We start from the raw sequence: 21,917 nt of genomic DNA, 5'->3' as shown, positions 1-21,917 counted from the left end.
ATGACCACCAGGGTCATGCCCAGCAGTTCCAGGCATCGAGCCAGGCATGCACTGCAACCGGTGCCCCAGCTTCGTCTTTTAAGTACAGGACTTACTCTGCTGGTTACCGTTGTCTAGGTACCGTATATATTCTTTATTATTATTTTTTTTTGGCTGGAGCACTAGCACAGCGAGTAGGGCATTTGCCGTGCACGTGGCCGACCCAGGTTCGATTCCTCCTTCCCTCTTGGAGAGCCCAGCAAGCTACCAGCAGAGCCTGTCAAGCTCCCCGTGGCGTATTGGATATACCAAAACCAGTAACAAGTCTCACAACGGAGATGTTACTGGTGCCCACTCAAGCAAATCAACAAACAATGGGAGGACCAGTGCTTTTTAATTTGGTAGCCATAATTCATAGCTTTTTGTCATGGTACAAATGTGTAGTTTAATATCTTTTAAGTATAATCTTAGACTTAATTGTAGTAGTTCCTTCAAATAGCTTGCTAATTCCCCCCTTTTTTGCTTTCTTTTTTTAAAAATTTCTATTGATGCCCCATGATTTACAAAGTTGCTACTACATTTTCTTATAGGGCCTTTGCAGCGACCCCAAGAGGCTATGTCGTATTTTGTCCATTTAGCAGACAGGGGAGCTGGGGTTTTGGGCTTGTCAGTGCAGGTAGTTCGTGGCTAGACATGCCAGAAGTGCTGTGTGACTTCGAGACATGTGGCCTTAACACCTCTGCCCTACTCTGAACTGTCTCCTCTTTTTTTTGTTGTTGTTTTTTGGCCCAATCCTGGCGGTGCTCAGGGCTTCCTCCTGGCTCTGCACTCAGGGTTCACTCCTGGCAGGCTCAGAGGACCATATGAGACCCCGGGGGATCAAACCCAGGTCGGCCACGTGCAAGGCGAACACCCTCCTCATTGTTTTATGTGTCCAGCCCCTATAATGCCTCTTCTTAGCTCTCAGAGGCCAGGACAAATGTCCTGAACCCGGAGGGAGATGGGGGAATGTGAAAGCAGGGCCACATCCTCTTCATGCTCCCTTTACTGCCCCGCTGGCCTGGCACCACGTGACTGCAAACCTCACGTAGTGCACTTAGCACGACCCCCTGCACTCCCCTTCACGTTGTGGCATGAAGCGGGATTTCAGTAAGATCAGGTGTTAGTGGGGCTGGGGGGAGCCAGGCCTGATGGTGGGCATGGGCAGTGCCAGACATTCCAGCTAGCTTTGCAGCCACATGCAAGGCAAGTGCCTTAGCTCCTGGCTTCGCTCTCTGGCTCTGTTATTTATATCCCCGAAACCGGGAGCAGATGCCAACATAATGGTGAACGTTCTTATGGGTGTAGCTGCCTGATAAGGGACCGTCTTACAGAGAATCCCGTTTTCCCAAATTATTTACCAAGCCAGCAGCCCCGTGGGGCCCATCTGCAGATGGCCTCGACCCGTGTGAGTCTGCTTGGGCATGGCCCACCACGCATCCCCTGCCCCGTGATGTGACAGGCTGGCACAGCCGACAGTTCTAGTAGCCTCGGCCTTGCCAAGGCCGGGGTTCTGGTCAGAGCAGGGCCTGAGCCTTTCTCCCTTCTCACCCCCACCCTTGGGGACTTTCTGCCACTTGACAGCAGTTCCTATCCCCAAGGCCGTGTGGTGACATTCTTGGTCTCAGCGCAGCTGGCCTGCTCCCCTGCTGTTCCCCCTCTGACAGCCCCTCTTTTCTGCAGAAGCTTCTAGCCAGATCAGCCCATCTCCGGGTGGAGCTTTGCAGACCTTTGGTCCCAACCCTCTTCCGGAGCGGCCTGCTCACTCACTGGTGGCCGTTCTTCCTAGCGTCTGTGTGCAAAAGGAGGGTGGCTGTGCTCTCAGGGAGGCGGGTCCCCGTTAGCAGGTTTCGAGGGGCGGTTGGGGAGAGAGTGTAGGAAAGCAAGGGGAATGTTAGGGGGTGCGGGGTTTCTAAGAGGTGCAAGCTGTAGGCATAAAATCACTGTAATTTGTTTTTAAAATTCTAAATCTGTTTTCTTTATGTCAAAAAAAAAAACCCTGCCGTTAGTGAGCTGACACTGTTAAATAAGTTGAAGTGTACAAATGTATACATAAAATACAAGCCCTCCAACTGCCTAATCACACACATAAAATAATTCTCTTGCTTTTAAGGTAGTTTTTATCTTTGATTAATGAAACGGATTGCCGTGTGGAAACTTTAGTAAGTTCGATACTTTGTCCTTTTCGTTCGTACAAAGAAATCAGGAATAATAGCGTAATTTCATTTAGGAAAATTATTAAGTTCCTGATCTTTTATTTTTAAGACTCTTTTGTGGAGAGCAACTATATTTTTCCACGACCTTTTCTTTTTTTTATTGCTTTTATGCTGCTTTCCTCGAAATGAAAGGCAAGCATCAAGTGTTGCTTTTATCCTGTGGCTTCACTTCTGGAAATTTCCTGAGCGGCTCTCCCTGTCCCAGTGCCTCCTGAAGTCACTCTGATGCTATTTCGCGTGGCCTGTGTGGTATAGGAAGGTCATTTCCGTGACAAGCAGAGAGGATGGTCTATTAAATGAGAGAATGAATACGTGTTGAATTGAAAGAGAATCATTTGTTCTCTCTAATAACTAATGGTCCTCATTATCCCACAGTAAAATGTGTATCATTTTTCTGAAACCCATGCAAGATTATTGCTATTGGGCTTAAATAAAGCAAAATTTTACTCTTTTTCCATCTCTGAATAGAAGAAAATATAGTATTACTCTTCTCGTACAATAGCCCTCTAGGAAACACGGCCACTAAAACTTGGAACTCTTAGCTTTTGTTCTCTTGACTATAGCTTTTTTTCTCTCTTGTTCTAATGAAAGCTCTCTATATTCTGTGGATGAAATATTCACAGTATGTACCAACATCCAAACAGTCTTCTGTACCTAGAAAAAAGGCCAGTGATGAGAATAGTAGAATAGTCGGCAAAGTTCATTTTCAAATTTCATCTTTTAATAAATTTATACTGTATGCATAATGGTACTTGAAATTATATAATACCTTTCCTCCAATGTATGATGATTTTTACAATATCTGTAAAGAACACCTCTTTTCTTGGCCAGCAGGCATTGTTTATCGAACTAGTTTTCTCATTGGTCCTTATGTTTGAAAATGTGAGGATTTTTAACTTAGGTTCTGAAAGAAGTGCTTGAAATTAGACAGAATACACTTAACCCAGTTAGTTTATGGGTTTAATTGGAAGGTAAAAATTCTGGTCTTTGAAAATGGTTTAGACCCATACAGGTGGCTGACATCCATATGAAAAAGTGCTCATCATCACTCAAGAGAAATGCAAATCAAAACAACAAGATACATCTCATGCCTGTCATCATGGCACATAGCAATAAAAGAATATCTGGAAACAGCCAGTGTTGGCGGTGTTGTGGTGAAAAAGGAGCCATCACCCACTGTTGCTGGGAATGTCTGTGAAAAGCAGTATGGAAGTCTCTCAAAAAATAGCAGCAGGGGCTAGAGCTATAGTACAGCGGGTGGTGCTCTTCCTTGCATTGCACGTGGCTCACCCAGATTTGATCTCAGGAACCCCATATGGTCACCCGAGAGCCCATCAGAAGTGATCCCTGAGCGTAGACCCAGGAGTGAGCCTTGGCCACCACTGGGTGTGACCCCAAAACAAACAAACCCCAAAAAAACCCTTCAAAAACTGTAGGAATAGAACTCCCATGTGAGCCAGCAGTAGCACTTCTTGGCATCCATCTATCCCCAACACAAAAACTTTCATTCAAAGGATCTATGCACACCTGTGTTCATCACTGCCCTTAGGATAATAGCCAGAGATGGAAACAGCCCAGATGCCCAGCTACAGGTGAATGGCTCAAGAGGTTGTTTATATACACAAGGAATACTATGCAGCTGTAAGAAAGAACAGAATCATACAATTTACAGCAATGTGTATGGAACTAAAGTAAATCATGCTGAGTGAAGTCAGTCATAAAGGAAAGAACTTGTATTTAAACCATAATTTCCAAAGGGGGAGGGAGAGAGAGGAAGGGTGACTGCCATAGAGGCAGGCAGGGATGGGAGGTGGGAGGGAGATAGAGGCATTATTGTGGGAGTTGTGCCCTGGTGAAGGGAGGGATGTTGCAACGTTGCATGACTGAAACCCAATCACGAACAACTTTGTAATTGTGGAGGAAAAGAATAAAGATAGGGGCTGGAGCAATAGCACAGCAGGTTGGGTGTTTGCCTTGCACGTGATCGACCTAGGTTCGATTCCCAGCATCCTATATGGTTCCCTGAGCACTGCCAGGGGTAATTCCTGAGTTCAGAACCAGGAGTAACCCCTGTGCATTGCCGGGTGTGACCCCCCCCCCCCCGAAAAAAATTAAGCCAATTGAACTTAGAAAAAAAAGGACAGATACTTAATGATCGCTCTCATATGTAGGGGCTTAAATATATCAGCAAGGTAGCGACAAAGGTCCAAAGGCAACATAACAGGGGAACTGACCCCCACCCCCACAGTTGAGATGGGGAGAGGGGGAGGGGCGAGTGGTTCATGCCACTCACATTACACGTTGTTTTCTCAGTAGTCAGCATCCAAGGACATCGTCTAAGAAATGAATGGAAGAGTTTGGGAGTACCGCTGATAGGCCTGGTGAGCTGAGCCTAAGGAATTCGGATGATGGGGGGGGGGGGGTGCAAGTAACAGGTTGCAGGGAGTAGAGCGATCCCAGGAGCAGGTGCCTCTGGTTTACTTTGTGAAGGAAAGCTTGGGCCTTTTTTTATATCAAGCTCTTTGGTAAGAGGTGTGTGTGTGTGTGTATGTGTGTGTGTGTAGGGGCACACCTGACCGTGCTCAGGGTTTATCCTGGCTCAGCATTCAGGGATCGCCCCTGACAGTGCTCAGCAGGTGCATATGGGATGCCGGGGATCGAACGCGGGTCCGCCACATGCGAGGCAAACACCCTACTGCTGTAGCATCGCTCCGCCTCCCCCAGTAAACATGCTTAACTCTCATTTTCAAATTTCATCTATTTTCTGGAGCATCATAGTAAAGTGCTCAGAGTAGCATAGAGGAAATGCACAGTAGGCTGGTCAGCTGACGGAAGCCCCCTCCCTTCCAGCAGAGCACCCCATTTCACACCCATCCTGAGGCCCGGTGCCCCCAGCCAAGTGTGTGATTCACACCCTGTGGGCCTTGCTGAGGGGTTCAGGGCTGGGTCAGCTGTGGCGCCTTTGCTGAGGTTCCAGCCACGTCCATGAGCTGTGGGGAAATCCAGGGGGGACAGGCAGTTTCTGTCTGGAGAGAGCGAGACGGAAGGATTAGCAGTGCTCAGAGACGCAGAGGCCGCGTCTGGCAGGGCCTGCAGGGAAGAATCTATGGTAGCAGATGAACATTTGAGGCATTGTTGGAATGAGCTGTGGAATGGTTGAGTGTCCCCACCTGTCACCAGTTCTTCCAGCCTATCACTGAACCGGAGAGATCCGGACCATTGCAGGGGCAACCTCCTGATGCCAGCTGTGCCCGGTGGCGGACTGGGGGATTCACAAAAAGCAGTACGTCGTTCCACGGCTCTGGGACTCGGTCCCAACACGGCCAGTGCACGGTGGGTGGTTTCGGTCTTACTAGCACAGCCCTGAGGGCCCGCAGCAATCCTGTTCACCTAAAACAAGTGAGCTTAAGGCAGCCAATGTGACCAGAAGTTGTACAAAGACTTGGTAGAGTTTGTGCCAAGCTCAGGGTAATGATGAACACGTTCATCACCTCGCACGGTCCCCGTAGTTCACTTGTTTCTGTGTGTGTGGTCGAATGCTTCAGCTGCGCCCTTAGCAGCTGGCCAGAACACAATACCGTATTCTAGCTAGAGATCAGGGGGGAGTTTTTGTTATTTTTTAGGTGTGAGGGGGGTGGGTGGGTTTTACTCAGGGATCATTCTGAGTGCTCAGAGGACCATATGTGGTGGGTGAGAACCGAGCCCAGATCTGCCATGTATAAGGCAAGCCCCTTACCTGCCGTGCTCAAGAGATCAGTGTTTTTATAAGACGCAGCACTTAACATTCCATGCATGAAAAATCACACCCGGATTATGCAACCTGTACAAAATAGCTATGACACAATAAAGGAACAAAACATAGTCCATCATTGCACACAGATAATGAAGCCATATTGAATGCATATGTATGCACGAGATGGGAAAGGGTAGCGTGGTAATTATAGGTTGCTCCCTGTTGAAAAATATTAGCATTCTGATTTTATTATTAAAAACAAGATAGGTTTATTCTTTTTTTTTACAAAATTAAAAGGAAATAATGGTTGAGCAATACTAGCTCACTTTTGAAAAGTCACTGGTTAGAGACCTCCAGCTTGGCTGCATGACCCCACCCCCACCCTGGGCTTTGACCCTGCAGGTGCCAACACCAGCAGCATTCCGAGACTAAGGGGCCTTGTTGTAAGAGAAGCAATCCTTGGTCTGTTCTTTTATTTACTTGTGCTACTTGATTTTCCAAATATTTTGTCAGTCTAAAGCTCCTATCTTTTCTCAAGTTTAAAAATAGTATGAAAGACACTGCTAAAGATTTTTTTTCTGGGCCAGAGGTGTGTATCTCATTAAATTACAATTTGCTTTTTAGATTTTTCTTCAAGGGCATTAAAAAACCACTGAGTGAGGTCTTGAGAGTGTTTTCTCTTGGAATTTTTTTGTTTTCTCTCAAGGAAGTTACCTTTGCAGGGCACCAGAAATCATGGGGGAAGAGGTAGGTGGCAAAGTGATGGAGCACTTTCCTCTGAGTTCAGTCTCTGCCACAGTACATGGCTCCCTGAGCACTTCTGGGGAGTTCTCTCTCCTCGTGCCCCCTCCCATTGTTTTTAAAATCATAGGAGTTTGTATAACCCAAAGGTTTCAGTATTGTATCTTTAAAAATACTCAAATTTGGGGCAAGAGCAATAGTACAACAGGTAGGGCGTTTGCCTTGCAAGCAGCCAACCCAGGTTTGATTCCCAACATCCCATGTCATCCCCCAAGCACCGTCAGGAGTAATTCCTGGGTGCAGAGCCAGGAGTAACCCCTGAGCATCACTGGGTATGACCCAAAAAGCAAAAAAAAAAAAAAAAAAACCCTCAAATTTGCCATCAGTCTTACAGGAGGTTTATGTTGACATGATAGGCTGATTTAGTGATATGCCTCTTACATATCAGTTGCTTGTTTTCATATTGGGCTGGAGCGATAGCACAGTGGGTAGAGCGTTTGCCTTGCACACAGCCAACATGGCCGACCCGAGTTCGATTCCTCCGCCCCTCTCAGAGAGCCCAACTATCTACCGAGAGTATCTCGCCTGCCTGGCAAAGCCTGGCAATCTACCCGTGACATTTTTGATATGCCAAACACAGTAACAAGTCTCACAATGTTACTGAGCCCGCTCGAGCAAATTGATGAACAACGGGAGGACAGTGACAGTGACAGTCTTCATATTGCTTCTACGGTATTTTAAATTTAAGTATGCACAATAATACAGAAGGACCCCTCTTGGGGGCTCCTAATCTCCCAGCTTCAGTCAACTGTGGTCACCTCTTCCCACCTCCCTTATGTTAAAGTGTCTCTTAGGTATTTTATCATTGGACCTCGAACTGTTTTATGCTGCTTTGCAAAAAGACACGGATTCCTTCTTTTCAACCTAACTGCAGTATTATCAGCCCCAGAAAAATACCCCATTGTATCCATTGTATCATGTATCCATTTCCACGATTTTACTGTAAATGTGTTTTGGAAAAAGTATAACTCCTTGGGCAGGGCATGTACCTCTGTGTTCAAACACTTGCCTAAGTGTGTGAGTCCCTGGGTCCAATCCCCAGTAACATAACAAAGCACAACTTCTAGTATACATCAGGTTTCATATGATAATCTCCTTGTCTTCTTTAGGGTTTTGATCATTCAGTTTATTTGCTTTAGAAATTAGGGTCCTCTTGTTCTGGATTTTGCAGAATGCAGCCTAGTGTTGTCCTTGAAAATGTTCCTCTATCCCCTGTCTTCCCTACAAAGTGGCAGTGAGATTTAAAGACTTGGCTCAGTTTGGGTTCAGTTTTAGTTTTAGTTTTTTTCTTTGGGGGCCACATCCGGCAGTACCCAGGACTTATTCCTGGCAGGACTTGGAAGGGCCATATGGGGTGTTAGGGATCCAACCTTGCACAATTAGTGCAAGACCAGCACCTTCCCCACTGTCCCCTATTTCAGTTTCTATCGGTCCTCCTTCCTGTAGAATGGTGTGTATCTCAGTGAGGAAGTACATAACATCTCCTTAGAATCAAGCACATAGGTCACTGTCACTGTCCTCCCGTTGTTCATCTATTTGCTCAAGCGGGCCCAGTAACATTGTGAGACTTGTTACTGTGTTTGGCCTATCGAATACGTCACGGGTAGCTTGCCAGGCTTTGCCGTGCCGGCAAGATACTCTTGGTAGCTTGCCAGGCTCTCCAAGGGGAGCGGAGGAATCAAACTCAGGTTGGTCGTGTCGGCCGCATGCAAAGCAAACGCCCTACCTGCTGTGCTTTTGCTCCAGCCCGAACACATAGGTATATAATGGATATTTCCTTATTTTTCTTGCCATTTTCAGTATGAAATGTTTGTAACTAACATGCAACAGAAAAGCACAAAAATCCGATGAAGAGCTTGATGAACTTGCACAACGTCAGCATACCAGTGTAGTCAGCACTGAGCTTAAAAGCCATTTTTCACCACCTCCCCAGAAACCTCCCTTTCTTTTGCTTTTTGGGTCACACCCAGCGATGCTCAGAGGTTATTTCTGGCTCTGCACTCAGGAATTACTCCTGGCAGTGCTTGGTGGACCATATGGGATGCCAGGGATTGAACCTGGGTCGGCCACGTGCAAGGCAAATGCCTTCCCTGCTGTACTATCGCTCCGGCCCCAGAAACACCCTTTTGTCTGTCCTCCACCCCCTGCTAGAAAATTACTATCTGATTTCTGCTCAGGGAACTGTGATCACAGAGACAGGGATTGAGTCCCCCATGTCCATGTGTGCAGGGCAAGAACCATACCTGCCGGGCTGTTTCTCCGGCCACCTTGGACTCCTTATTTTTAACGACACGTATTGTTTTCTAGCTTCGTTTCATGCGGTGGCATAACATTGCGCTTTTCATTTCCAGTTCTATGATGACTAATGAAATTAAGCCCCTTTTTCTCTGCTGTGTGGCCATTCTATTTCTTTGGTGAGGTGCCTTTTCAAGTCTTTCTCTTCTATTGCTTATGTGCAAGTTCTATCTCTGCAACTTCCTCAAAGTTAAATTTGTATGCCATGAAGTTCTGCAATCCGTTTATCACACAGTTTATGAAGACTATTTCCTGATGCTAGAGCACCATACGGCAGGTAAGGCACCAGCTTGCTTTGCACCGTGCCAACCCAGGTTTGACCCCAGGCATCCCGAATGGTCCTAGCAATGCAAGGAGTGATTCCTGAATGCGTAGCCTGGGGTAACCCCTGAGCATCACCAGTTTTGGCCTAAGGATAGAAACCCAGAGTGTTTCCTTCACCCAGAAGTTCCCATATCTTCTTTCCCATCATTACCGCCTTGCACGAAAGCAACCATTCCTCAGATCGCTATGTTCCTAGGTTGGTTTTACCCAGTCTAAGATTTCTTTGATTTCCTAGGGTATATACCTTTTATGTTCTGCTTCTTCCACTTTCCCTAATTTTTAAGATTCATCTACCTTATTGAACATATCAGTAATCAGTTTCTTTCATTGCCGAGTAGTATTCTGCAGTAGAATGTGCCAGTTTATTCATTCCTCTCTTGATGGGAATATCAGTGGCTTGCTTCTAGTGTATAATTATTATGAATAAAGCTGCTATAAATATTTTTATGCAGGGCATCTTATGGATATAGCATTTGCCTTTTAAAAGACCTCTTTTTCTCCTGGAGTCAGAGTTAGAAGGGAATCTAGAATTAAGAGTGAGTAGGAGGAAGAAATCGAGGAATGAAGGGCAAGGGAGAAGGCTAGGAATGAAGGGCGAGGGGGCGAGAAATGAGGACCTAGGTAGAAAGAGTGTGTGAGATGGGAGAGATGAGAGATTGAGTAAACAGCTAATCAGCAACTTGGGCTGTAGTGATAGCACAGTGGGTAAGGCGTTTGCCTTGCACGTGGCTGACCCGGGTTCGATTCCTCTATCCCTCTTAAAGAGCCCTACAAGCTACTAAGAGTATACCGCCCACACAGCAGAGCCTGGCAAACTCCCTGTGGCGTATTCAGTATGCCACAAACAGTAACAAGTCCCACAATGGAGACGTTACTGGTGCCCACTCGAGCAAATCGATGAACAACAGAAGGACAGTGCTACAGTTCTACAGTGCTTTTTTCTCCTGGACTGTGAGACAGCTTAAAGAACTGCAACTCAGACTTCGCATGCAAGAAGCCCTGGTTCGATTTCCTGCACTGTGGGCTGATTTATGGGTTTCTTTTTTTTTTTTCCTTTTTACTGAATCATTGTGAATTACAAAGTTGCAGAGTTATTCATAATTGTGTTTTAGGCATGCAGTATTCTAATCCCAGTCCCTTCACCTCCCCCCACCAGTGTCTCTAGTTTCCTGCCTGTCCCCTAGCCTGCCTGTACGGCAGGCACTTTTTTCTTTTGTTATTTTTTTCAGGCACTGTGATTTGCAATACGGTTACTGAGAAAATTATCGTGCATATCACTGTACCTCCTTTCAGCACCCCGTCCTCATCCAGAGTGACCATTTCTCTCCATCATTGTCACAGTGGGCCCTTCTCTGACCTAAACCCCTCCCCAGTCCCCATTGTGGCTAGACTTTTACTAAGGACCTGTGCTTTTTCTCTTTGTTTCTGTTGTCTTTGGGCATTAGTTACTCCCCTACTGTGTTTCATTATATCCTGCATATGAGGAAGGTGCTCCTGTCCATCTGCCTCTGGCTGATTTCACTCAGCATGATACTTTCCCGATCCATCCACGGAGCAGCAGGTTGCATGACTTCATCTTTTCTTCTACCCCAGTAGTATTTCATTTTGTAGATGCACCATAGCCTCTTTGTCCACTCATGTGTTCTTGGGCGCTTGGGTTGTTGGCATATTGGGGCTGTTGTGCTACAATGAACATATATAGGAGTGCAGATGTCTTTTCTGCATTGTGCCTTTCAGCCCTGGGAGCATATTCCCAGGAGTGGAATTGCTGGGTCACATGGAAGCTAGGTTTTTTTCAAGGAATGTTCTCATTGTCTTCCCAAAAGGCTGGACCAGTCAACATTCCCACTAGCAGTGAGTGTTCTCCCAACATCCTCACCAACGCTAGTGGCTGTTGTTCTTTTTAATGAGAGCCAGTCTCTCTTTTTTTAAAAAATTTTTATTAGTGAAACACCATGTGGTACAGTTGTAGACTTACAAATTTTTGTGTTTGGGTTTCATTTATACAGTAATCAAATACCCATCCTCCACCAGTGCCCATTTTCCATTATCACAGATCCCAGTATCCCTCCCACCCCCCATCCCCCCCATCCCACCCCGCCTCTGTGGCAGGTTCTCTCTCTCCTTTTGGGTGTTGTGGTTTGCAAAAGAGGCATTGAGTGGCAATCATGTTCGGTATATAGTCTACTTTCAGCATGCTTCTCCCATCCTGGGAGGATCTTCCCAACTCCCTTTATTTAGTGCTCCCTTCTCTGTCTGAGCTGCCTTTACCCCTAGAGTAAACCTCCTGGTATTTATCTCAGCTATTCTTGGGTGTTAGTCTCCTATTTTGTTACTTTATGTTCCCCAGATGAATACAATCTTTCTATGTCTATCCCTCTCTTTCTGAGAGAGCCAGTCTCTGGTATGAGGTGGTATCTCATTGCTATTTTGACTTGCATTTCCCTGTTGATTAATGATAGAGTATTTTTTTTTTCATATTCCTTGTGGCCGTTTGTATTTCATTGAGGAAGTTTCTGTTCATCTCTCCTCCCTGGTTTTTGATGGGATTGGATTTTTTTTTCTTGTAAAATGTGATAGTGCTTTATAGATCTTGGTGGGTATTAACCCTTTATTGGATGAGTGGTGGGCAAATAATTTCTTCCAGTCTGTGAGCTGTCTTTGTATTCTGGTCCTTGTTTCCTTTGAGGTGCAGAACCTTCATAATTTAATGTAGTCCCTTTTATCTGTTTTATGATTTGAAAAAAATAATTTTTTAAAATTTTCTTAACTAAATTTTGAGTTCTTATCTTATTGTCTAAGAAATTCAGATATGTAAAATCCTATAGTTTTGCAAAAGATGATTTTTTATAGGAGAAATTTTGTGGGGAAAAAGACATTTTGTTATAGGATTGCATTCATAAGCTTCCCTAAGACTATCATTTTGGGGCCACATCTGTCAGTGCTCAGAGCCTACTTCTAGCTCTGCGTGGAGCGATCACTCCTGTCATGGCTCAGGGACCAAGTGGGTCTCAAGGATCCAACCCTGGTTAGGCCTCGTGCAAGGCAGATGCCCTACCCACCCCCCCTGTCTCCCTAGTCCAGTTTCCCTGTAGTTTAAGTGATTCTCATCTTAAACAAGTGCATGAGAATTCCCAGTTTTGCCATCTTTATTAATTTGGAGTTTCGTTTATGTGGTCTTCCTTTCCCTTATGTGCATAGTTACATAACATACATAATTGGCTTTTTCCTAATTACTTACACTGACAGAGACCTTTTTTCCTGTCATTTTGTTTTGTTGTGTGGTTTTTCTTTTGTTTCGTTTTGGGGCCACACCTGCCAATGCTCGGGATTTTCCTGGCTCTGTACTCAGGAATTACTCCTGGCAGTGATTGGGACCATATGGTATATCAGCATTGACTCTGTGTTGGCCGCGTGCAAGACTGTTGCTCTGGTCCCTGATAGAGACCTTTTCCTTCGGAGGAAAAACATTATTTTGTTAAATGCTTTGGCCTCTGAAATGAATGCCATAGTTCAAATCAGATTAAGTATTCCTTGAGACATAGGTATGGAATGATCTCTCGCATACGTAGGACTAGTTGTATAAGTTATACAACTAGGTAGTCACAGATGACACAAGGGAGAACTGACCAACACAGTTGGTTTTTTGGGGGGTGGGGGGTGTTAAAAGGAAGCGGTGTTGGGGTTCTTCAGGGGGAGAGAGGTGGGTACACTGGTGGCAGGTGTGGCGTTGGAACTCTACTTGGGAAACCATCATTAACAGTATTGTGAATCACAGAACTTCAATCAAAAACATTTTAAATACTCCTTGGAAATGATGGCAGGTGAGCATTCTGAAAGCAGGTACAGGTTTCAGTAGTTAGAAAGCACAAAGGTAGGAAACAGGATTTCAGGCTAAGTGTCGTCACATTGGAGGTACATGTGATAAGAATGGGGTGATCTTAAATAAAAAACAGCACCGCTGAACTCATTATTCCTCTGCCTGCAGTGTTTCTTTCTATAAATACTCCTTAAAGCATGAGTGCTTTGATTCTGTTGCTAATATAGTATGAGATCCTATAAATTTTCTAATTATGATGACAGTATTTTAATTTTATTTCATGTGCCCCACCCCCACCTCCGCCTACTCTAAGCACACGAAAAACGGTGTGACTGGACCACTGTAAGTCTCTTGATTGAATGAAGCACACATCATTTTGCCTTTTAGTAGGAAAACCAGCACTGTTTCTCCCCCGATGCCTGGCTTTGCCAAGTCCAAGTCAGCTGCTTCTTCTGTTCTGTGCTGGACTGATTGAAGTCATCCGTGACAGCTAGTCTGGTAGAAATGGAAGATCAGTGAGGCCGGGAAGGTCAAACAGCAGGTAGGACGCTTGCCTTGTACGCAGCCAACCTGGGTTTGATCCCTGGAACCTCATATGGTCCCCGGAGCCCTGCCAGGAGTAATCTCCGACTGCAGAAGTAATCCCTGAGCATGCGAAGTGTGTCCCTTAAACAAAAAAAAAGTGGAAGGTCCTTTTCTCAGTGACAGCAGGTTTGTTTCTTGAAACCCTTTGATCAGAGAGGAAAGATTTGGAATTCAGTCCCGCGTCTCCTGCTTCAGGACAAATTAGATTATTTATTACTTTCTGAACAGTTACGTCATTGATTTTACAGTGTGTCTGCATGTATGCTGAATGTGTTCATGAAGATTTTGCTCCATTGTAATTTTTGACAGCAATTTTATTTTGAAGGGACTTGAGTGGCAAATGCAGTTTTATGGACATTTGCACATTTCAAAAATCGGAATCTACCTCTAGGTGGCAGCACCAGATACTTTTTTCCCCATTTGGAAAAGGAAATAAGAAAAGTTTCCTTACTTTGGCCTGAAGGAGTTAGAGTATATGCAGTAAAACTTCTAAGTCCCGTTTCCCCCACCCTCCACAACCCCTGTACCATCACCAGCAGGCCAGACTTTGAGATAAACCTTTTATGACCAGTTTGGTGTTAAATAGGGAAGATTCCGTGTTGAATAAGGGTGTGACTTGTTTCAGGCTGGACTTTGGCCTTTAAAAAATTTACAGCAGCCACTATTCTTGATTTTATTTTTTTAGCATGACCTTGTATATTTTCTTTAACTGATTTAACTTAACCCCCGTGATTTCCCCATTGCACTTATAATTCTTCTTCCAAGAAAATCACACTATTCGGTCTTTGGGCTGGAGTGATAGCCCAGCGGGGTAGGGCATTTGCCTTGCATGCGACTGACCCGGGCTCAATTCCTCCATCCCTCTCGGAGAGCCCAGCAAGCTACCAAGAGTATCCCGCCCACATGGCAGAGCCTGGCAAGCTCCCCGTGGCATATTCGATATGCCAAAAACAGTAACAACAAGTCTCACGCTGGAGACGTTCTTGGTGCCCGCTCGAGCAAATCGATGGAACAGTGGGAGGACAGTGCTACAGGTTTTTGTATCCAGGTAGCATTGACAAAAGCGCAGTGATGAAGCACCTTCCCTGGGAACTCAGCCTTCGAATCAAACTGAAGTAATAAACTAGGCCGCTTGGCTTTATTATTATTATTATTATTACCATGGGCTGATAAGGTTGTTTGTGGAAATGGATATTTAAAATATAGACTTTATAACTTTGATTCCCCCTCGCTCCCCACCTATGGCTTCTGTCCACTTGTTAGGTTTTATTCAGTAAGTTGCAAGCAGCACTCCCCCCGCCCCACCCCCACATCCAGTTTGGCTTACTGGGAGGGTAGCGTCAGTTGTGCTAGTGGGGCCTTGGCTGATGGGGAGCTCCAGCTTTCATTGCTTCCTTGTTGCAGCCTGGCCGTAGGTGTCTATGTGCAGAGCCTACATTTTGTTCCTTAATTTGGTGGCTGTGGAAGAAGCTTGGCTTCTCGAAAACCCTTGCTTGCTATTTTTTTCTTTTCCTTACTCTGGGAATAAAATCGACCTGGGAAATTGCTGAATAATCATGCTAGCAGAGAAAAGGGAAAACTATTTGCTCATAATTGCAGCCATCCCAAGACATTAGGTAAATACAGTGGGATTCACAGTTGGAGTTCAAGGAATTCCCAACAGTTGTCCTTCACTACAACAAAGAAAGGGCCTATCTCGGCATGATTTCTCCCACATAGTTCCTTCATCGTTCTTCCTACGCACTAGCAATTTGCTGATTTTCACTTAGAGGATAGAGCCATTTCTAAAATTAAAAAAAAATGTTGGTGAGTTTGGGGCCATATGTCACAGGTCACAAATATTAAAATAATTTATGTCAATAATCCCAACTGACTTTTCTAGTGGTATTGAATCTGTATTCTTCTCTTTCTGTATTATACACAGTGTTTAGAAATATGTTAGGAATGATTCGTTTTAATTCTAACAAAGCAGCTCTTCACTTATGATACAGCATGAACATGCATTCCCTTCATTATCCCCAGTGCCTGATTGCCAGTGAACATTGTCTGGATTAGATGATTTATCGACAATTTCATTCACTCATGCCCTTAATTGTGTGCTCACCACCCAGTAGGTGCTGTTGAAAACGCTGTGTCCACTCCGGTCTGTCTTCGATCTGGCGCATGGTCAATGACACCACTTCCATTTTGCCAGTGAGAAAATGGAGACTCAAGATTCTCAGTCTTAAACTCTTTGTTCCAGGCCTGTCTATTGTGCCAGTGTTGACCTCTAGTTTCTTAGAATTGCCAGATGTCACTTGATAACTGACCAAATAGAATTCAGGATCTTGTCACCGAAGAACTCAGAATACATCTGTTAGGTTATCTACATCAGCACGTAGTCAAAACAGTTTTTAAACTCTTTGGTATTTGATCTGTTTTCCTCCATGACCGTATGATATTACTTGTTTACCATTATACTGAAGTAAATATGATAGTTAAAACCTAGAAAGTTCTCTGAGATTGCTGAGGGATATTTTAAGGAAAGTAGATCTTGTGTGAAGTAGCAATCCTTAAGTATATAACCTTGAGTTTGGATTTTGACATATACTGGGACCAAGAATGAATTAAATCTATCTGCAGCTCTAAAATGTTCCCTAAGTCATTTGTGGAAGCAAGGTAGTAAAAGCTGTTGATTGATCAATTTCTTCAATTTCTTGTAACTTTTATTGAAGCCATATTTGTCTTCAGGATTGTCAGGGACTCTGGCCTATACTGACTGTGGCTCCATTGTGTTTGCACATACTTTAAATTTCTGAATTCAGCACACCAAAAAAAAAAAACCATGTCGCGTTTTGTCTCCGATGCTGCTACTGAATTTTAACCACTGAATTAGATTGCAACCTACATGCTGTTAACTACTGAGCCAAGATGGAATCGACCACTGCATTGAAATCAGGGTTAGCAGTTGTGCCTGCACTTGAAGGAGTTGTACTGGCTGCGAATTTGTTTTCTTTAATGGGATTTTTTTATTCTGTGTTTTCAGTTTTAATAGTGATTCTTTGGTTTTAAGAGATTTTCATACCAACCAATGCATGTTTGGTATTTTATACTCTTAACTTCAAGAAAATTAGCCAAAGCACCCTATAGATCGAGTTGCTTAGGAGGCCTGGCTTAGTGCTGCGTTGTTAATGCAATTTACTTGTTTTATTTAAATTCTCTTGTAAGAAGAGGAGTAATTTGCTCGTGTGATACGAGACTTTGTCATGAGTTCAGATGGCCGTGTATGTGTGTGCTTGTATTTAAAAATCACTCCTTTGTGGGTTTTTTCCATTGGCTTATTTTGGGGGTTTGGGGAATACAATGACTTGAATGTTCTTGAGTTTGTTTTTTTTCTCTTATGTACACAGGACTCGACCCCACCCAATTTAGAGCTCATCATTATCATAAAGAAGAAGAGAATGATGATGAATTTGGTGGTCCAGCCCAGCTCACCGATGAAGAGAGATATAAAGACTGTGAGAGATTCAAGTGTCCGTGCCCTACATGTGGAACTGAGAATATTTATAATAGCGTCTTTGACTGTTTGGTTAGTTGCATCTTTTTGTTTTCTTTGGTTTTTCTTTTGTTGTTCTTTGTTTTTCTTTTTCTGTACTATATGTATAAAAGGAAAAGGCCAGTTGTACCTTGAACTTATGACTAGAAGGAATTTCTGTATGGTATGAATTTTGACTTGGTGACCTTTTTCCTGCTTGAACACTTGTAATAGGCTGTTTGAATATTGTTTTTGGCTCTCTTGGTGCTTGGCCTTGGTGTTTACATGGATCCCTTCAAATTCTTAAAGGATCTTAAAGTACTGTAATTCCTGAGTTAGTAACCTGCATTTCTGCACTCCCAATTCCAGTTTATCTAGATGTAAAGCAATACTTGTCTTTATCTTAAATGAACAGGAACTGCTTTTGTGAAGTTTTTGTCTATCTATAGACATTCCACTTGCCTCTTTTCTAACGAAGGTAGTCTGATGATCTTTTCTGCTCGTCTTTGTATGTCAGCCATTGGGAAAAAACCTCAGAAGAGACATTCCACTCAAGAAGTTCTGCCAAAATATATATCAATGACCTTGGATCAGAACTTGAAACTGAGCCCATTAATTTTATTCCACCGCAGTGTTACACATGTACTAGCCATTGGCAAATGAGTAGGCAGCAATGTGTAAAACTTGAAACGAAAAGAAAATACATCTTTTTATCTAAATTAAAAGTAATTATTTTAAGTTAATTTGGACAAACAGCAGATGTTTAGCATTTTTTTGAATCAAAACAAAGCAGTCTTTGGAAGCAAGTGCAAGGAAGAGGCAGACACAGATCAGCAATACTTGCTAAATCCTTGAGTTTTGCTTCATTACAGCTGTAAATAAGATAGTTAATTGCATGGAGGCTTGACGACTTGCAGATGGGCTAACTGTGGAAGAGCCCATGTCAAGCTCTAAAATCTCTTCCACCTGGAATTGCTTAGCGTGGCGGGTAGGGTTATGTACCAGATTGGAACAGGAAACCAAGATGTTTAGTATCAAGAAGAAAAACAAATGCTCCAGAAACCCCAACAGTTTTCCTATATATTATATTTGCTTTGTCTTTGTTTAAAACAAAACAAAACATGATGTTCTCTCCAACTAATAGTATTATTTTTTTCAAATTTTTATGTCTTCCTGTCTGTCCTCCCAAGCACAATTCACAGTGGTGGCGGGAGGGGGCCGGAATACAGAAATTTCACATTTGCTAACCTGATGCTTAGGGATTGTTCTCTGATACAACAATCTTTGGATTTTCTTCAAATTAGCTTGGCCGTATGATTATAAACCGTCGTCAGTATCTTTGTTTGAAACAAATACATGCAAACTTAAAATTTTGATCATCATCTTTAAAGGATGTTCAATTTCCAGTGATGTAAATTCACTATCTTCAGAGACAACAGAAATAATTCAGTGCTGGTGATATTGAATGTAGGAAATGTCATTTATGGGGTTTCCCTTCAACACTATACTCCAGTATGACAACAGCAAAAGAATAGAAAGCATGTGTGGCGAAGGGAACGTAGTCGTTGGAAATAGGCTTAAAAACTCACTGACTTTGTGCAGCAGCCAACAGCAAGTTTGTATGCACAAAAAGTAGTAACCTTTTGTGTACTCATCTGTACCTCTTAGGGAACCGACATGGAGCCCAGCTTATATCGTTGCAGTAATGTCAATTGCAAGGCGTCACCTCTGACCTTCATGGTACAGCTGAGCAACAAACTGATCCTGGACATTAGACGTTGCATTAAAAAATACTATGAAGTGAGTATCCGTAGTGAATGTTGGACATTCAACTTACTCGGGCTGGTATTTTCAATATGGTTTTATTGTCATGGGGTTTGTTTTGTTCATTTTAATACAACTAAAATTTTGCAGAGACCTTGGAGGGAAAAGATTATATTCTCTGTTGAACACTGCATCTCTTTTCTTAGTCAGCAGTCTCTTAAACAATGAGAATTTTGCTTTTCAGGAGAAACTCTACTCAGGAAACATTTCTATTTAGTATTCCTTTACTAAGAGTAAGTTCTGCTCTTTGGTCAGAGGAGGGAAAAGCATTGCTATCTCATTTGTCAGATTGAGCCACATTATATCATGTGGTGATTTTCATAAACTGCCCACTAGCTAAGATTCTGTGTTTATATGGTAATCTAAACCATTTCATAGCTTGGTTTTCTGGGGAAATAAAAATAAACATATTTTAAATTTAAATGCGGTTTGGCATTTAAAAGAGAATGTCTAATTTGTATAAATATATAGTAAAAATGCCAGAACAGTGAGTAAGCTGTCTCTGTTATAAAGATTTTTTTCCAAAGGTTTTTGTGTTGTTTTTTTTTAACACATTTCATATGAATGAGCTTTTCCCCTTCAAAAATTGAAAGTTAAAAAACCCCACATTTCCCATTTTCTTTTTCTTACTGCTTCATTATGTCATTTGTCTAACTTTAACATTCACTACAGCTTACTTAAAGATGTCATAATTCTAAAATATGCTCAGGTTCTATTCTTTTGCCTTTAATCAATACCTTTCCCTAATTTTTGTTTTTATTAGTTAACATGTAGTACTTGCTTTTTTGTACATATTAACTAACTGAATATTAAGTATTAGATCAATAGGATGAAGAGTGAAAGAAGAGTTACAGTATGGTGATTTTTAAGAATAATTTGTATTTGTCGAAAATATAGGCTTGTAGAAGATATTTTTACAGCAATAGTTTTGACTCTATCTTCAGAAGTCTGAAACATTTTTGTGAATAATCCTTTGCAGCACTTAATGAACAGTTGGATAAGAATAAATGTTATCTGTGGGTTCACATTCCACAATAGATGAAATGTTCAGCACATGAAGTATTAGGCCCTTATTTAGCATGAACGACCCAAAGCAAAACTATTCGACACATTTGCAGACCTTATTGAGAAGAGCACGGTTCTTGACTCTTGGGAAGAAAACACGGAGTTTTCTCTCTGTGTTTAGTCTATCAAAATCTCCACCATGGCAACGTTAATACTACAGGACTCTTAACTCTTTCCTTCTATTAGAAGGGAGCATCTGTTTTGACTAAGTTAAAACTGAGCAGAAAAATGATCTTCTGTATAGTTAGAAATATGCCCAGCCTGAAAGATTGATTTCTACCTTAACTGTGTGAGTTGCAGTGGTGGTGGAGGTGGTTATATGAATATTTTCTGAGAGGGGTGAACATTTACCTCAAGGTTTCCTTAGCTTTGGCTCGGTCAGTCTTTTCCACCTGTTTTCTCATAATAGCAAGTGTTAGTTTTCTTGTAGCTAAGGATTTCTAATAAAAATATTCAATTGTCACTCTAAAAGTCAAAGATTAGTATGACTATTTTTAGAAGTCATCGATTACTCACCTTTCTGATCTTTGATGTGATTGACAGGCGAGCAAGAAAGCCAGTATTCACCTTTCCATGATCTGTACTGAACAAACGTTTCAGATATTTTCACGGTGTTTGTGCCAAATGTGAATGCATCTGTAGGTTATGGTACTTTAGTATGTTCTGCTGCTTCCTGATTCCAGACTTAAAGGAACTTTGTGGGGAGGGGAACACGGTGTTGAGGTGTTCTGGTGATTAAGCCTCAAGTGGTGTTGGTTCCGATTAGCTCAGGCTGGTATACCCTACTGATGCTATTCCAGCTGGTGATGAGTACACTGAATTTACTGGAGATGAAAAAACTTGATAGGTACTGAGTTAAGTGACTGTCCTTTGATGCTAGAATGGTCTTAACCTGACCTTGTTGGGAGGGAATGGTTGAAGGGGAGCCCCTGAGATGGTGATGGAGGGAAGAGGACACTGGTGGATGGTGTAGGATCGGAGCATTCACACTGGACAGAAAAGTTTCGAGTGAACTGAGAGCTAGAATCTCAGTAGGCTCTTTTGGAGATCACCAGGAAATGGGATTGTCAAAAACAGAGGGACCAAGATTTAGGGCAACCAAGTATGCTTCTGTAGGCTGAGGGCGCGGCTCAATGGCAGCACTTGCCTTGCTTGTCTCAGTTTGAGCCCTAGCTGTGTTCCCTTCTTCCAGCTCCCCACCCCCCAGAAGGGGGGAAGGGAAAAGTATGCATCAAATTTCTTTTAAAAAATACGATTTGTGTCACGAATAAATCTTATTGACAGAATAAATGTGCTGTAACAAACACTATAAAAGTTTCTGTATCCACAAATCAATTTATAGCAGAAGGTTTTAATATTGCCTCCTTTCATAGGAAAAGAAACGTTTTCCTTCTCACCAATGATTGCATCGACATCTCATTTTCTAGAACATTTGTGGTTAGATATGAATAATATGATACGAAAAGCATTGGGCAAGGATGTTTTAAATGATAAATTAATTTCTGCAGGAGGCAAACAATTCTAGTGCTATGCCCCGAGATTCGATGAAGCATTGTAAGACTGTGAGGTGGCAGAGAAAGCTCGCATTCAAAGTTGATTTCATGCCCTGGTTTTTGTTTTGGTTTGGTTTTGGTTTTTTTGGGTTTTGGGGAGGGGGGGGGTTGCTGGTTCCACTGTACAAAGTGAAAATTGAACTGGTATTTTTTGAAAATCATAAAAGGC

The 21,917-nt window shown here is 42.9% G+C and overlaps 1 protein-coding gene across 1 annotated transcript in view; it reads left to right on the top strand.

The window, feature by feature from the left end:
* The window catches only part of POLA1 (DNA polymerase alpha 1, catalytic subunit), a 341,043-nt gene that overhangs the window by 160,388 nt on the left and 158,738 nt on the right, over nucleotides 1-21,917 (top strand). The window contains exons 33-34 of the mRNA XM_056131121.1: nucleotides 17,182-17,360; nucleotides 18,975-19,106. Of these exons, the coding sequence (XP_055987096.1) occupies nucleotides 17,182-17,360; nucleotides 18,975-19,106 (311 nt within the window). The remainder of the gene's footprint in view (nucleotides 1-17,181; nucleotides 17,361-18,974; nucleotides 19,107-21,917) is intronic.

This window comes from Sorex fumeus, unplaced genomic scaffold (genome assembly GCF_029834395.1).
Source record: "Sorex fumeus unplaced genomic scaffold, SorFum_2.1 ptg000086l, whole genome shotgun sequence".
NCBI classification, from domain to species: domain Eukaryota; kingdom Metazoa; phylum Chordata; class Mammalia; order Eulipotyphla; family Soricidae; genus Sorex; species Sorex fumeus.
This window is presented reverse-complemented; position numbering and strand designations above follow the sequence as displayed.